This window comes from Gymnoscopelus braueri, assembly GCF_963280865.1.
Source record: "Gymnoscopelus braueri genome assembly, chromosome: 5".
Lineage (NCBI taxonomy): Eukaryota > Metazoa > Chordata > Actinopteri > Myctophiformes > Myctophidae > Gymnoscopelus > Gymnoscopelus braueri.
Genome location: NC_137606.1, coordinates 30,986,829 through 31,002,706, shown reverse-complemented (window position 1 = coordinate 31,002,706; position 15,878 = coordinate 30,986,829). Strand labels below are relative to the sequence as shown.

The 15,878-nt window shown below is 40.1% G+C and overlaps 1 protein-coding gene and 1 long non-coding RNA gene across 4 annotated transcripts in view; both read right to left on the bottom strand.

Annotated features, from left to right (window-relative positions):
* Positions 1–633: 633 nt before the first annotated feature.
* On the bottom strand, positions 634–2,804 carry LOC308085637. Its single transcript, XR_013933199.1, has 3 exons — positions 2,686–2,804; positions 911–1,030; positions 634–764 (listed from the first exon to the last, which is right to left on the bottom strand). It is a non-coding gene; the product is annotated as an uncharacterized lncRNA (long non-coding RNA).
* A 1,171-nt stretch (positions 2,805–3,975) lies between these two features.
* frya (furry homolog a) overlaps positions 3,976–15,878 on the bottom strand; it is a 70,510-nt gene continuing 58,607 nt past the window's right edge. For all 3 annotated transcript variants that reach the window (XM_080429637.1, XM_080429638.1, XM_080429639.1), the window contains exons 52-61: positions 14,458–14,658; positions 13,678–13,821; positions 12,707–12,870; positions 12,044–12,251; positions 10,422–10,571; positions 10,226–10,324; positions 9,981–10,064; positions 7,900–8,010; positions 6,591–6,796; positions 3,976–6,269 (exon numbers count right to left, since the gene is read on the bottom strand). In XM_080429637.1, coding sequence (XP_080285763.1) covers positions 6,011–6,269; positions 6,591–6,796; positions 7,900–8,010; positions 9,981–10,064; positions 10,226–10,324; positions 10,422–10,571; positions 12,044–12,251; positions 12,707–12,870; positions 13,678–13,821; positions 14,458–14,658 — 1,626 coding nt within the window. In that variant the 3' untranslated portion in view covers positions 3,976–6,010. The remainder of the gene's footprint in view (positions 6,270–6,590; positions 6,797–7,899; positions 8,011–9,980; positions 10,065–10,225; positions 10,325–10,421; positions 10,572–12,043; positions 12,252–12,706; positions 12,871–13,677; positions 13,822–14,457; positions 14,659–15,878) is intronic.

Sequence of the window (15,878 nt, the reverse complement as noted above, 5' to 3'; positions counted from 1 at the left end):
CGCGCCACTAGTGCGGCTAAAAACAACACTTCAAATACATAATACAACTAGTGAAATAGAAGCTGAAAACAGAAACTAAAATACATTTTTGTAATGTAGGAAACATAGTTCTCTATGAATGCTGTTCTAGGTTCACTCTCCATGTAACTCTGAGACCTGTACTTACCCGTCTTTTGACGGCTCGAACAAACATGGGCTGGTCCATGGCAGAGTTTCTTTCTCTAAGAAACATCAAAGGCACAGAACAGGATTCTTAATAGGACTAGTTGTTAAAGATCCCTAAATATTCAGCAAAACAATTGAATGAGGTTGGAGATGTCCTCTTGGGTGGACAAATTATTATATTATATTATATTACAGGACAGATTATTCTGAGGTACAATTAACTTTAACGTTCTTCAAAGGAGACAACTATACAATGTGATTAAGCAACAGAGGGCCAATTCAAAAGGTCCTATCCAGGAAGCCATTTAACTCTAAAGTTGTTACAAAGTGAATCTGAAATTAGAGCATGAATTGCTATCAACGGTTACCTTGCTCAGAATAAATAAGCTTCTCATCCTCTCTTTCAGGCCAGAGTGGTCTACAGTGCCTAAAAATCTTGGGGGTAGAAAACAGCTGGCTGTCCATTGCACTTTTCTCAAATGGTGTTTTGAACGTTCCATCATGGTTGGCAGCACACGGTGCTTTCTCACAAATATTTCCATCTTTCCAAGCTTGAAGTGTCAGTTCATCAAACCAATTTGGATCCAGTGGTCCTAATTCTGCATTGAAATAGAATTGAATATGGCATGTAAACATAAACAGAACCAGACTTTGGTCACCTTTATGATGTGTTGCAATATATGACTTGTTGGTAATGCAGCTACATGGTTCAGTTATATCACTGTGTGAGAAATAATTTACCTACCTTCCCATATTTCATGTTTGAATGTGCAACATGTCAACATGTTTTTTGAAGGGGACTCCATGCCCTCTAACATTAATGAAATAACTCTTTTAGAGTCTAAAATGTAGAGAGAGATTGTACCTGCAATGACAAAGTTAACATAAATACACATGCAATAATGTATCTAGCATACTACCTATCTGATCGATTTTGACATTTTTACCTACGAGTCTTGCGACCACACCCCCCAGTTAGCCCTGGAATGTCACCAGTAAAGCCCGTATTTCTCCGAACATGTACAAATGCAAAATATAAGGTGCTTACCTGCTTGCCCCAAATGTTAACTAGGTGTCCGGAGTATGTGTGCGATGTATTAGTCCATATCTTTCAATAAAGAAGTGTTTTAATCCCGTCTGTGGCTGAATGCCATTTCCCCCCCTCGTTTACTTCCACTTCAAATTGAGTGTAATTCCGGCTTTCACCGGATGCGCCCCGTCACTACCGCCCATGGGAACTTCAGACAGAATCGGCCACAGACGGGATTAAAACACTTATTTATTGAAAGATATGGACTAATACATTGCACGAATACTCCGGACACTTAGTTAACATTTGGTGCAAGCACCTTATATTTTGCATTCGTACATGTTCGGAGAAATACGGGGCTTTCATGGTGACATTCCAGGATAAACTGGTGGTGGTCGCTAAAACTCAGACTCGATAAAAAAAATACATGATCTACGATAGTCTTGATCTAAGGCTAGCATGACGTATCCAACTTCTGTTTAACTTCTGCTAACATTCTTACTGGTTTGGTGTTTGTTAGTGGTTAAGTCGGGCTGACGTTGTAACATTTACGTGCCTCCTCCTAACTTTAATGTGTGTTTTCGCGATGTTTCTTAACATGACAAATGAAAAAAGTAACAATACAAGTAGATCTGGTTCCTCAGAGTCACAACACACATCTCTGCTACATTCCACTGACTGGACAGTATATATCTAGACCCGTTTATAACCTCACTCTATGGTGGAGAGTGAGGTTTCAAACGGGGCTAGAGTAGCCATGGTTCACATGACGCTCGTCTGTAGCTGTAGTATACAACCCTCGTAGACGTATTTATGATTCTGACGTTTTCAATCTACGAGAGTTGTAGGGTGCACTTCCCATAGTGACCTGGACTTTCTGCACTATGCCCCGTAGACACTCCAAACATTGTACAAAATGAAAATAAAGGCGCTTACCGCCGAGCCCCAAATGTTAACTGGGTCTACGGGGTAGTAGTGTAATGTAATAATCCATATCTTTCAATAAAGAAGTGTTTTAATGCCGTCTGTGGCCGAACGCCATTTTTTCACCCTCGTTTACTTCCTGTTTACATTTAGTGTAATTCCGGGTTTCACCGGATGCGCCCCCTCACTTCCCGTCACTACCGCCCATTGGGAACTTCCGACAGAATCGGCCACAGACGGCATTAAAACACTTCTTTATTGAAAGATATGGATTATTACATTACACTACTACCCCGTAGACCCAGTTAACATTTGGGGCTCGGCGGTAAGCGCCTTTATTTTCATTTTGTACAATGTTTGGAGTGTCTACGGGGCATAGTGCAGAAAGTCCAGGTCACTATGGGAAGTGCACCCTACAACTCTCGTAGATTGAAAACGTCAGAATCATAAATACGTCTACGAGGGTTGTATACTACAGCTAGCTCGTCTGCATGTTTCAGGGCTAGAGTAGACATTATTAAGAGTGACAGTCAAAAATAGATCGTTATGAAACAGCTTTCACATACCGCGGTGGCATAATTGTCCCGTGTCGTGCCGGGCATTGAATGACAGAAAGGATCCTCAGAGTAGAATGTGTTGTTCTCTCTGTTTACCTGTTACAACAGCCTGTTAGCTTCCAGCGCTATCAAACCAAAACAAATCCTCGCGCTTTCTTCTTTCTTCTTCCGCCAGACCAGACTAGAGGCCCGTCGGCCTATTGCTGCCCCCCACTGTTGGTGTTAGGTACTGCCCATTTCATATCATAGGGTTATGATTTCTATGCTGTGGCCACAGTCCACTTACTTACACCTTAATGTTAATTATTAATTAAGGGTAAGGCGCGTGCTCATAATATTTAAAAAATCTATAGATTAACAATTTCCCAACAAGCCATCTGATGTTTGAAATTCTTTGAAGTTCTTGGCACTAACCTCCAAAATTTTAATCAGCAGCCCCGGTTGCAATAAAGGTCAGCACACTTACTCAAGTTGTTGAGCAATTAGGGAGTTGTTTGGATGCAATACTCATAGGTACGGACTCGGAGGGGTAAGTGATATTTTTTCATTAAAACAAAAGGTTGTAGTCATTGCTATAGACCCCCTGTCTCTCTAGATCTTTAATAAAATCTTGCCAATTTCATCCAATCAGGGGAGAGAACCCATTTATCAGCTTAAATTGTATAGTGTTCCATTTTCTTCATTATCCTGTATGAGTTCTCTCTCCTGATTGGATAAAATTGCTATCCTGACCTGAAAATGCATTTTCTGTTTACAAAAGAGCTGGAGAGACAGGGAGGCCCCTGTTACTGAACAAACACTCTATAGCAATTATTACTTTTAGAATATAGTTATTTAACACTTATAAAAAAACACACATATCCTATCTTTACACAGTAATACAAAGGTCCATAACGTTGTTGAAAACAGCTATAATGTATATATGCTAGGGTGATGCAGAAAAAAGTGACAGGATTTGCAGATAGACTTCTGCATTAAAAATGAGGGTTCTGGGCTGGCAATGGAGGCTCTCTCTCACTATCTCTCTCTTCGATACAACTTAAATGACTTTAATTGGCATGGAAAACTCTCTCTCTACTTCAAATGTAATGTTGGGCAGTAGCTTCACCACAGTACATCTCCCAGTGGCTTGTGGGTAACTTCACTACTTTCAGAATATATTTTTCAACTAAGATGGGATGGAAAATATTCATTGTGTGAACGAGATAGGGATATCATGCTTGCAAGATTATAAATAATAAGATCCATTATAAATAAAATAAACACATTTATTATAATTAAACATGTCAAGCTCAGGAATGTCATGTCAAAACTGTAGTTAACAAATGTAGTATTTATTCTTTATTGTTACAGAAGTGTACAGAACACTAAAGTACAGCACATTGCAAAGGCAGTAGTATTTACAAGGTGAAAGGCTATGTCAACTGTTTCTAAGGAAGCTTTACACATATGTATTTCCTTCATTCTACAAGCAGATGAAGTTGTACACATCATACAAATCATAAAAATAAACAAGCAAAGCCCCCACTGCACTATATACAAACTTCCATTATAATAGTTTATTATATTATATATTCATAAATATTACTTTTACACTTTATAATACATAAAATATTCATGCGTGGCAGTTTTAACAGATGGAAAAAAAACATTTGTTTTCAGTCTATAAAACTAGTCAGTTAAAGCATGTTTATCTTATGCAAATAATATAAATAATTATATTTTCTAATTGCTACACAGTAGAAAGGTACAGTAAGATTATTTTCAGTAACAGATAACCCACACAGCGGCATTTAAGTTGATGAGATATTACAGTAGATTTGCAGCATGTCAAAGTAGATGAATGTGTGAGGATCACTATCCATAATTTAATTCTTCCATTATGGTTGTCACATTTACATACACACAGAAACACGCACGCAGGCGTACACACGCACACGCACACGCACACACACACACACACACACACACACACACACACACACACACACACACACACACACACACACACACACACACACACACGCGCACGCTAGCAATGAAGCCTCCCTTTTCCCCTACTAACAATTTCCACTTAGCCAAAAGCCCATGACATTCTTCTGTGATGTGATGTAGTAAAAAGCATTGCACATTTTCCCTAAACAATCAAAACAATCAAATTATCAACAGTCAGGAGCGCGGCAAAAAATCATGGGCCCCCTGACACCTGGGCTCCCGGCCCCTTATTAATATTTGTTAAACTGACATAAAAGATTAGGGCTGCATTGATACCACTTTTTCATGACAGAGAAAGAGTGCTTTATTTTTGAGTACTCGCAAATGCAGAGTATGAGTATTTTTTAATAATATTGCTATGCTTTCTTAGCATTGTTTAAAATGCAACAATTGCAACATTCTTTTGCATTTTAGTTTACATGTATACTGAGCAGGACTTGCCGCCTTAAAGTAGCAGAAACATTTATACTCTTCAATTATTACTTAAGGCCTAGCAGTTGTTTAACAACCAAATAGCCAATTACTATGTGTTCGTCCCTCCTGGTTAGGGGATCGATGTCACAGAAACGCGCAGCTATCCCTTCGGGTAATGGGAACAATATCACTTGTAAACACAACACTTTTTTTTTAACCTGTGATAAGCGGCAAAATGTGACACAGTGCATCTTCAAAATACTCCAAATAGCCAACATTTTGGACACAAGAAACAGGATGGAAGCGCACTTTAAAGGAAAAAAAAGTGGGTTCTTGCCATCGACGAGCTTCACTGATAAGCATTTTAACCTGGTTACTCTCGTATGTTCCAACAGATGGAGACAGATGATCCGTTGTGGCAAGCCCTGGTGGGAATTAGCCGAAACAAGAAGAGGAAGAAGAAGAAGAAGAATCTTTCACATGTTCCAGGACCCCTGTCTAAGTCTCTGCACTTTGATTAATTCAGCCCCCCCCCCTCCCCACACAGACACACACACCTTATCACAGCAAAATAACTTAACTTAGGTATGTAATTTGTTAAAGGTGAAAGTTATTGACCTCAGTAGCAAGTTGCCGCTTTGTGAGATTATCTATTATTAGTGCAATAAAATCCCCCATTTCTTTGCAATAGCAAAGTCTCACATGTTGCTCACTCCAACAGTATTCCTGCACATATGACATTGTTAAACGTATTTACTCTGAGTAAAGACAGAAGAAGGAGTTTGTTTCCCAGGTCCCAGAGGAGAGAGCAGAGTGCTTGGTAAACACCATGATGACAGCAGTAACCCACAAACAGGATGCAAGGCTAACCCTGGGACAGGATGATACTATGGAGGGACTGGAGTTGCAACCTGCAAGCCTTCCGTCAAAGACTTATTCCGGACACACTGGAGTCTGGGAGGAAAGTTGTGATGGCCCGGTAGCCCTGGGCCCGTCTGATCATATCCCGAATCTCTCCATTGAGTTCCATTAATTTGATACCGATTTCTGTAAGATCCTGCTGCGAGCCCACCAGAGCAAAGGTTCCCGTCTGACCCAAGGTTTGATGTCTGAAGTAGATGTTTAGTAACGTCTGGATCTCATCCTCGGAAGGAGTGCCGAAGATGTCATTGGGCCATATTGTTCTGCACAGAAAAGGGTCAAGTTTACTTATTCATTCAGGCAGAACAGTGGTTCTCAACCTGTGGGCAGAGGCCGTGAGGATATTGCAAGTGGGGCCCCAAATAATTGGCAAAACACCAATATTTAAATGATAATATAAAATTAATAATTAAAAGATGTATGCAAAAAATATATATATATTATTTCTTTAAGTGGTCAGATGGGTTGGCAGCAAACTCTTTTAAGATTTTCAAGTGGGCCCTGATCCAAAAAAGGTTGGGAACCGCTGAGAGTGAAAAACGGACACCAAACCTTTGAAATGTAGAGAAAATTAAGAGTTTTACCTGCATTCACGAATGTTGCGGATGGCCGTGAAGCACTTATTGTTTTTCAGATCGTCCAAGACGGCCTGCACAGCAGCCTCGGAAGAGCTGAAGGTGGGCTCAGAGTAGGAACTCTCCTGGGCAGCGAGGTCGTCACTATTTACAGAGGTGGCAGCAACCCGTAGACCTTCCTTCAGGTCATTTAGCTCTCTGGACATATTCATCAGCTAAAGTACAAGAGAGAGATCATCCCTTAGACATCCACATAATCCTTAAAGGACCATACTGGCAGTCTGGCATCTTTAGCCCATTGGCACTGACTCATGGTATACTTGACTTTATTGCTGACCATTTAGAAAATGATCACCATTATTATTATTATTTATTTTTATTTTATTTTACTTCGGAGGAAGTCATTGGATTACATACATTTCAAAAGGACTTGAAACTTGCTTGAGATAGTTAATCCAAAACACAAAATGTCACTGCAATGTTATTTTTTGTAGAAGTTACATTATTATTATGAAAGCACAGATAGATTTGAAAAAATCTGGCTGAAAATAGTCCCAGGAGAAAAGATTTATATTTACCTAAAATCTTTTTACCTAAAAGAGTTCTTAATTACATAAGTTTATACAACGACTCAAATATTCAGGAAAGTTCGGAAACGGTTAAATGACTATTGACTATGGAGAAAATTAATACATGCGTGAAACCTAAAAATAACACACAAAAAGGGTCTATATTCTTGTACTATAGGTTTATATATGAAGCTGTGAAGACAATTACATTTACTGACAGCAGTATGTTCTTTTAAGGTAAAATAATGACATACATAATTTACTAGATGCCATAACTGGAAACACCCAGAGCCCCATCCCCCAAAATGCATGCACACGTGCACGCGCCTGCGCGCGCACACACACACACACACACACACACACACACACACACACACACACACACACACACACACACACACACACACACACACACACACACACACACACACACACACACACACACACGGCCACGGAGGAAAAAATAAACATCAATAGTTACACACATCCAGTTCCAATTGAAACAGTTGTTTATAAAATGAGTCGTCAATGTCTATCACAATCACACACCCATGTTCATTAGCCACATCAACCCTGGCTTTCCTTTGGGCATGTCATTGTAGGCGAAAAGTCTGAAAATCTTTGTACGGTGGTGTCGCTCGGTGAAAATTGTACATTTACAAGAATTGTAGATCTGCAATTTTCACTACATGACAGCCATGCGACAGGTTGTTAAAAATAATTAAAGGTCACATGGAAAATGCACCTACCTCAGGGATAGAGCTTATAGCATGGACTTGTCCAATCAGCTTACAATAGGATTGAAAAAGCAGCAATAGCTGAAAGTGGAGTTTGTAGAGTCGTTGACAGAGTTCCAGTTGCTGAAAATGCAGAGCAAAAGGGGTTAGATTTCACCATTCAAACACTACTCTCTAAGTACAGTTCACAAAAACACATAGGTTTGGAACTGACATCCTGCAGCAACTCTGCACAAGAGGCAAGATTTTAAACAAAATATATTATCAAATAGACTAAAGAGGAATAAACCATTTTAACTTACTGTCAGAGATTCCATTTGCTACAAAGCAAGCATGTTATAAGATAGAAAACAGGTGAGAGGGAAACAGGGAATCAAAGATTGGGCATGCAATGCATCCCTTAGCAGCAATGCATCCCTTAGCAGTTAGATCTTAGAGGGTAACTGGAAGAGTAGGCACCAAAAATTGTGGGCACCTCAATATTGAATTGGCATTTTTCCACCAAAGTATAAAATTGGTCTGAAGTACTGTAACGTATACAGGATTTGAACACGCGTGAACATTTTACATTCAAGGCCTAATATTTCTACAATTGCTAGAAATTGCTACGAAACCTGTGGCTAGCCAGTCATTATGGGTATAAACAAGACATTGAAGGGTAAAGTTAGGTCTGATAATGATGTACCGTGTATGTTCAAATCATGTGTACTTTTTCTTTTACATTTTGGGAAAAAAAAGTACAATTTAACATTGAGGTGCCCACAATGTTTACGTGCCCCCTGTTCCTGTATCCGATCTAGAGTGGGTGAGCAATATTTATATCGGACGTATAACACATGCAGAGAGAGAGAGAAAAGACTGTTCAAGAAGGTGTAAATAACTGAAAGGAAGGCTGCGTGTCCCAATGGCGAACAGCCCTTTTGCATGCGGTTGGGGGGGGCGAGGCTTCCCCTATTGGGCGGGCGCGCGGGCGGGGACTTCTTTCCTCTACATTAGAAGAGTTAGGACGTCACATTCTAATACAGACCGAATACCCAATTTCAGCACTGGCCTCAGTGGCGCACCTCACTAATCATTAGACTTTAAATCCATTAGTGAGTCTGGGTTCGACTCCTGCTTGGGACAATACTTTTTCAAACAACCGCAGACTACTTTTTTTCGTCGATAAAGTATAGTTTTGGACCATGACGGAGGCGTGCCGACTCAGCAGACCTTGAGGCCGAGGAGTCGCGCCCGAGCGCCTCCAGGCGCGAGTGCCCGCGACGACTGGCCGATGGTCTGCTAGTCGACTAAGCGCCGTCCGAGTTATGTACCGATAGGCACAGAATCGTAAATGATGTTGTGGGGACTGCGTTTGCCCCAACTGCCACTCAGTGCACTAACATAGCTCGCGTCGCCAGGCTCTCTCCCAACCCGGCCCCCGCCCTCTTGCCTTCAACCACACGCAAAAAGGCCGTTCGCGTCCCAATGAGTCATTAAAAAGCCAAGCAAATAAACTTTGCCTTTTTATCAGCACAAATGCACTCACTTTGGTTTGAGTCTATTGACCTGCAATGTTACTTGTTTGATATTAACTTTATGGCCAGGTTTTTAGTTCATAATGCTTACATTGTTGAGAATGTTTTTGTTGTTACCCTTTGTTTTAAGTCCCTCTAATAGCAAGTGAGTGTACTTGTTTACTGCTAGAATTAATGCAACTTAAGACAACCCATGTCCCATGCCCAGCAGAATGACAACAATGCTCACTGGAATGAGAGAATCAATGTGAGGTGTTGCAACCAAGGGTTGCCCAGAAACTTGAGTTTCAAATATTGAAAGAAAATAAAGAGGTATCACTCACAGAACTACAGTGTATCACAGAGTATTCGAAAGGCAGAAAGTACAGTATGAAAGGTCAGTTGAAACGGAATATTGAGTCTGCAACCTTTTTCTGAAAATCACATATCTTTATACAGCTTATTGTATGTTAGCAGAGTCATTAATTGCATCTGACATGTTAAGGCTGCATTTTAAATAAATATTCCCTTGATTTAACAAGAAACAAATATTATAATTCAATTCCTTTGAGTGTTATAGCATAGAAAAAGCTTTACCTTTTCCTCATGCTCTGCTGGTTGGCATGTTATCACCGTACCCTCAGTGCTCCTGGGAAAGGTTGCCTTGCAGTTGTTCAACCACTGTATGTAAGAGAGGCAGCAGCATGTTCATTACAAGAGCAAATAGACTGGAAAATCTTGAGTTTGGACCCGTAAAGGGTACAGGTTTATTTAGTCACATAGTTCAAGCAAATTATAAGGGTGACATTTTGACTCGATAGCAAAGTATTATCATTCCTTACAGAGATAGCGGCCTCCTTTCTGTTGTTGTAAGTATCAAGGTACTCCTGAAGTTCCAATACGCTGAATTTCATTTTTTCAAGAAGCCCATAGGTCATGATCTGTGAAAAGCAAGAGGTTTTCCTTTTATACTTGCTACACAGTTAATGATGTTCTGTACTTTCACTGACACATTAGAGGGGGTCAGAAATGACTTACAGTGTCTGCGTCAATGAAGAGAGTGGGACACTCTGAGCACGACGTCAACATCTGAGACGACCTCAAAAACTTTGATCCTATTCCTCTGAGTCCATCTCCAAGGTAACTCACAGCATCACAGGTCAACGAGCAAAACTTGTTCTGAATACTCTGCAAAGCAAAATGACATTCTACCTGTGATGTTGTCCTGGTTAATCACAGACCATCCCAGATACTTAGGCTATGTTCTAGCATTATTTCAGGTTAATTGTGAAGCATTCCCCTCAGCTTTGGTCAGTGAATATGTAGTTAATGGATGTCTGAGTAAGTACGACTTAACTAGAGAACACCATCTACCTACTTAAATTGACCTCTTCTGAAAGGCTAATACCCTTATTTCTAAAGACTAAGAAAAAATACTAACAACTAATGTTCTTAAAGGTAGGGTAAGTAATATGTTGTTGTTAAAATAATAAGTTAAATCGCTTGATATTCTGATGGTAGTCATGGCTACAGAGTGTTCAGTAACAGGGGGTCTCCCCATCCCCATCTCTCCAGCTCTTTGGTAAGAAGAAAAATCCTTTTCAGGTTGGGATACCAATTATATCCAATCAGGAAAGAGAACTTACACAGGATACAGGATAAACAAGTGAAATTGAAAGTAATGACACAAAGAAATGAGCAGACAACACTTTAACTGGAGCACTCTCACATTGAAGCTGATGAATGGGTACTCTCCTGATTGAATGAAATTTGCAACCTGAACCCACCTAAAACTTATTTTCTATTCATTAAAGAGCTGAAGAGAGAGGGAGACCCCTGTTACTAAACAAACACTCTATAGCAATGATGACGATTAGAATATATAGCTTGGACCTTTTCACAAAACCTTTTAGTTTTAACCATAAAATATGACCCTGTTTCATGGACAATTACATTTATTTTCACTAGACCCACTGTCAAATAAATGCCAGTGCTGTATACACAAAATATATTAAAGGATCATGAGGTTACGCAGTAAAATCCCAAGTGTTAATTTATTCATTTTATTACACAGCATGGTTGAATGCTTGATTCTGATTGGTCAATCCCTGAATTCAGTGCGTGTTATTTTGGAATAATGAGCGCTGTCTAATCAAAGCCTCAGAGCACCTGCTCAAATCAATCTGCCTACACACAAAGTCTCACAAACATTGCTCTCAAGAATGTTTTTGAAAACATTTGAGGTGAGAAATGCAGTAACCGAATATTGATTCTATTTTATCAACACTTCCCGTTGTTTTCAGAGCCGACTACGTTGCACTGGACGCACCTGGCATAAATTTATGGAATACTTTCATTACCGTAAGCAATGACATCCTTCGTTTTGTTACTTTTGGGTAAATGCATTAATTTCTGTAATAAGCGTGTAATAAGCAAGATAATCAATGGGGAGCGGGCCATTATTGAGAAATAAACCCCTTCAGGGTGATTTTAGACCCCTCCTCTATCGCGTCTGGGTCTAATCACTCTGTCTGTTTTTATTTCTCAATAATGACCAGCTCCCCATTGATTATCCCAGGCGTAACAGTGTACAAATATAACTAAATGGACACATTTGTACACTCTGATTTAAATGAGCACTGAACAGTCATGCTGTGTACCTGGAACAGCGAGGAGAACACATGGAATGTGTAGACCGCACAGGATCCATCTGAGTCTAACACTAGCTGGTTGATGTGACTCCGCCACGCTTCTTCGGCATCGTCACACACGGCCGGCTGGAAAGCTGCGAGGATGGCAGAGAAGAACGGTGACGGTGGAGGGGAAGAACGGCACTCCATCATATCATCTCTCTCGTCCTCGGCCAGGCTGAGAGCAACATGGAGACATGGATCCATGACATTAGGAAAAACAGCTAATGCATTGACATGGCACAGTGCTTTCCAATTCACTTCATGTAACTAGAGGCGTGCATAGTTGAGCCATGTGGCTCGTCGCCTTTCGTTTTGGGTGTCTGGTAGCGTTACACACCCAATGTTGTTCGACTACATCAGCTATTCTTTGTGCAACACTGTAGTACAACAATGTATGAAATAAGGCTTCAGTGTTTAATCAGACTAATGGATTTAATCGATTATAGAAAATCTATTAGAATACATACCTACATACCTGTAGCATGTGAGTAAGTATAGCATGTCACTGTGACTGTCTGCAAATTGTAATAAGGCTGTCTGTTTGTATTACAGACAAACAGACAGCCTCATTACCTTTAGCTTCACACTTGCTTTGCACAGCTCAACTAATAACATTATGACTGCACACACCTGGGTAAACAGCCATCAAAGTCCAGTTCTCCTCTGTCGTCACCATGAGCCGTGTCCAGAGTGAAACTGAAACTGTCATGACAATGAAATTCAGGGGGAAGTTCACTAATGGAGAGGTCATCCTCATTGCCATTGGTGTCCTCATCCTCTGTTGACACATCAGCCTGAGATGGAGGAACAAGGACAGATATGCTTCGTCAGTGTGCAGGAAAGAAAAAAAAACAATGCAGAGGCAGTATGCAACTCAAATATGTACCTTCTCATGTATTACAGTACATTATTGGGGTAAAATGTATACACTAACCTTTCCACGGGACACTATGGACACTCCTTGTGGTACTTCGTTTAATTTGGTCAATTTAGTGTGCAGAAACCGTGTCAATTGAATGCTGTACGAGTTTGTTGCAGAGGACCAGTACCATGGTCCCTGCACACTCATGTTTTGGGACAGGCAATGTGTAAACCTTTCTCAGCCTCCCACATGCCAAGTTCTTTTAGTTGTTGTTTACAGCCCCCAACACATAAGCAATAGGTATACACATTGCCTTAAACAGACAGAGAGTGAGACTATTGCTGTCAAAAAGAGCCCTACAGATGCCAATAGAAAACACGTGTGCCACCATTAAAGTATTGCAGAAACCACCCCAGAGCCCTAAGCATTATGCAATGCCCATTTCCAGGTTTTAGTTCAGTTTTCTTATGACATGCAACTAGTAAAAGATCTAGCAAACACTGGGCCATGCGCTTTTCTGAAGAGGTGAAACAGAGAAAAGTCATAGAGCTACAAAATAAGATATATAACCAAGAGAGACCACAACATGTATCACATACAACATCTAAATAACTTCCAGAAAGGTTACGGCAGAATAGTTCTATTTGGCAGCATTAGTAAAGAACTCTAGTATAGAACTGCGATAGGAATAGGAGTGAGTAGGCCCCAATATCTCAGACACTCTGAATCCCTTATTCACCCGGTGCTTCGAGTCCTCTGGCACTTGGACCTCGAATCTAGGATTTCTGGTATTCAGAGCAGGTGGGTCAGCTGAAGATGTATCAAAGGAGGCAGACAGAGAGTCCATGACATTGATCTCTGCCGTTGGAGAAATGCTGATAGTCTGAAAAGACACAATGTCAAACGCGCTGTCATCGACTGAAAGCAAAAGAAAGCAATAGAGGGCGAACAAGAAAGGTGAGAAATGACAGACATGCAATTTCTATCTGTTAGTACATTTCCACCACCACACATTTACTGATATATGTTACACCCTCCAGAAAAATGCGATTATGCGATCGCAGAATTTACCGCATAATCATCAAAATGGCGCAGAATTATGCGGGGGTAACGTTTTTTCCAAAAGGCCGCATCGCATCGCATAATATGCGCATCGCATCGCATAATATGCGCATCGCATCGCATAATATGCACATCGCATCGCATAACATGCACTTCGCATCGCATATTTAGGCATATTTCGCATAACTTCCCGCAATTTCACCGCATAAAATTACAAAAAAAATCGCATATTTCATCGCATAATCAAGAGTTTTAGCCCGCTTAATCAAGGATTTTTGCCCGCGTTTTTCTGGAGGGTCTAATATGTGGAACATCGGTCCTGTAATGATACAAAGACTAAATCAAACATAATAGTTTCACTAAAGAACAGTTAATTTCATCAAGTTTTTTTAAATCAATATTAAGTTGAGAAGTATATTAAATACCATTATGATATTTTCCCCAAAGGTGAACTTACGAGCTGTGAGTGTGAGAGGATCTGGCTAGCGGTGAGAGAATCCTCCTCAGATGACTCATCAGAGTCTTCGAGGGTGATCTTGTTGAGGCTGGGCATGCTGATGCACAGCTGGCTCTCCTCCAGGGGCAGGGGGTCACTCTGGTCCAGACTGTCCATGGAGCGTCTCCGCACACCCCAGTTGAAGTTGTCCATAGTCTCTCCCTAAAACAGAACATATAGCCTTGAGTGACCAGGTGCTAGGCCACATGTAATAATTCTCCAACACACATGCGCACACAATTGCACACACAGTCATGCTGTATACATGTCAAGGGAGGGGACAATCCTTGGGTGAGTTATTACCCTCTCCAACCAAGCATGGAGGGCTTTGTGGACCTTGACTTTTCATCAGGACACAATTCTGTAGATGTTAGCTAAGTTCCACATTCCACAAAGCTTTTAATGCTACAAATCAAACAACAGCTACTTCCTGTGTGAAATTGTGAAGGAGGATTGTATTTTTTTTGTTTAAATACTGCCCAAAAAGGACGGATATAACTATATTACTTTCTTCAAGCAAACTCTAAGGAAAAACATACATAGATTTGTGGCCAGTTTAGTTTAAGTACTGCATAAAAAGGGTTTAACTACTTTATTTTCTTCAAGCTAAATTTAAGGAAAAGCATACTAGATTTGAGGCCAAACGTTTACTTTCTCTGTAGCCTAATTGAAAACAGTTTCTTTTCTGACAGGTTATCATACCGTTAAAGCTTGGTGTGACTAAAGTCTAAAGATGAATGTATTGCATTCTTGCTGATTCTAGCAATTTTATAGTTTCCAGATAATCTGACATTTTTTTGCTGGCTCTAAAAGAGAAGAGCTGACACCATGTTCCAGGATCCAAGGGTTGTCTTTGTGTTAGAAAGATGGGAACAGCACTCAGCCTGTCCCAGTTTATGTAGTAGTATACACTCTGTAAGCATTTTTCAATATACTGAGATTGAAAAAATAGCTTGGTAAGCAATTATTCTCTTTTGACATCTGTATACATAAAATCAATGTTATACTGTGGCCATGTGTGAGTCAATGTTGAGTAAAAAATAAAACAAAGTGTTATTACCATGTACCCACTGTGATATTTGCTATAACTTCATAGCTTATTAAGAGTAGTAATGATGAATGATAGTTGAATGGTGCATACAGTACAATATGACAATATGGGCTATTTACACATTCAATTAAATGTTAAAGATTTGCGTCATGGACATTGTAATAACTGCAACAGAACTTATTCTGTTGTGCCACTGGGTGGAGCTCATCACACATCTGAGATGTTTAATCCACAACTACAGTCGGAAATGTATGGTTCTCTGTTGTCTCTATATTATTTCCAAATGATCAATTTGCTTTCTTTGGATTGGTGAAATAGTAATTATTTTATT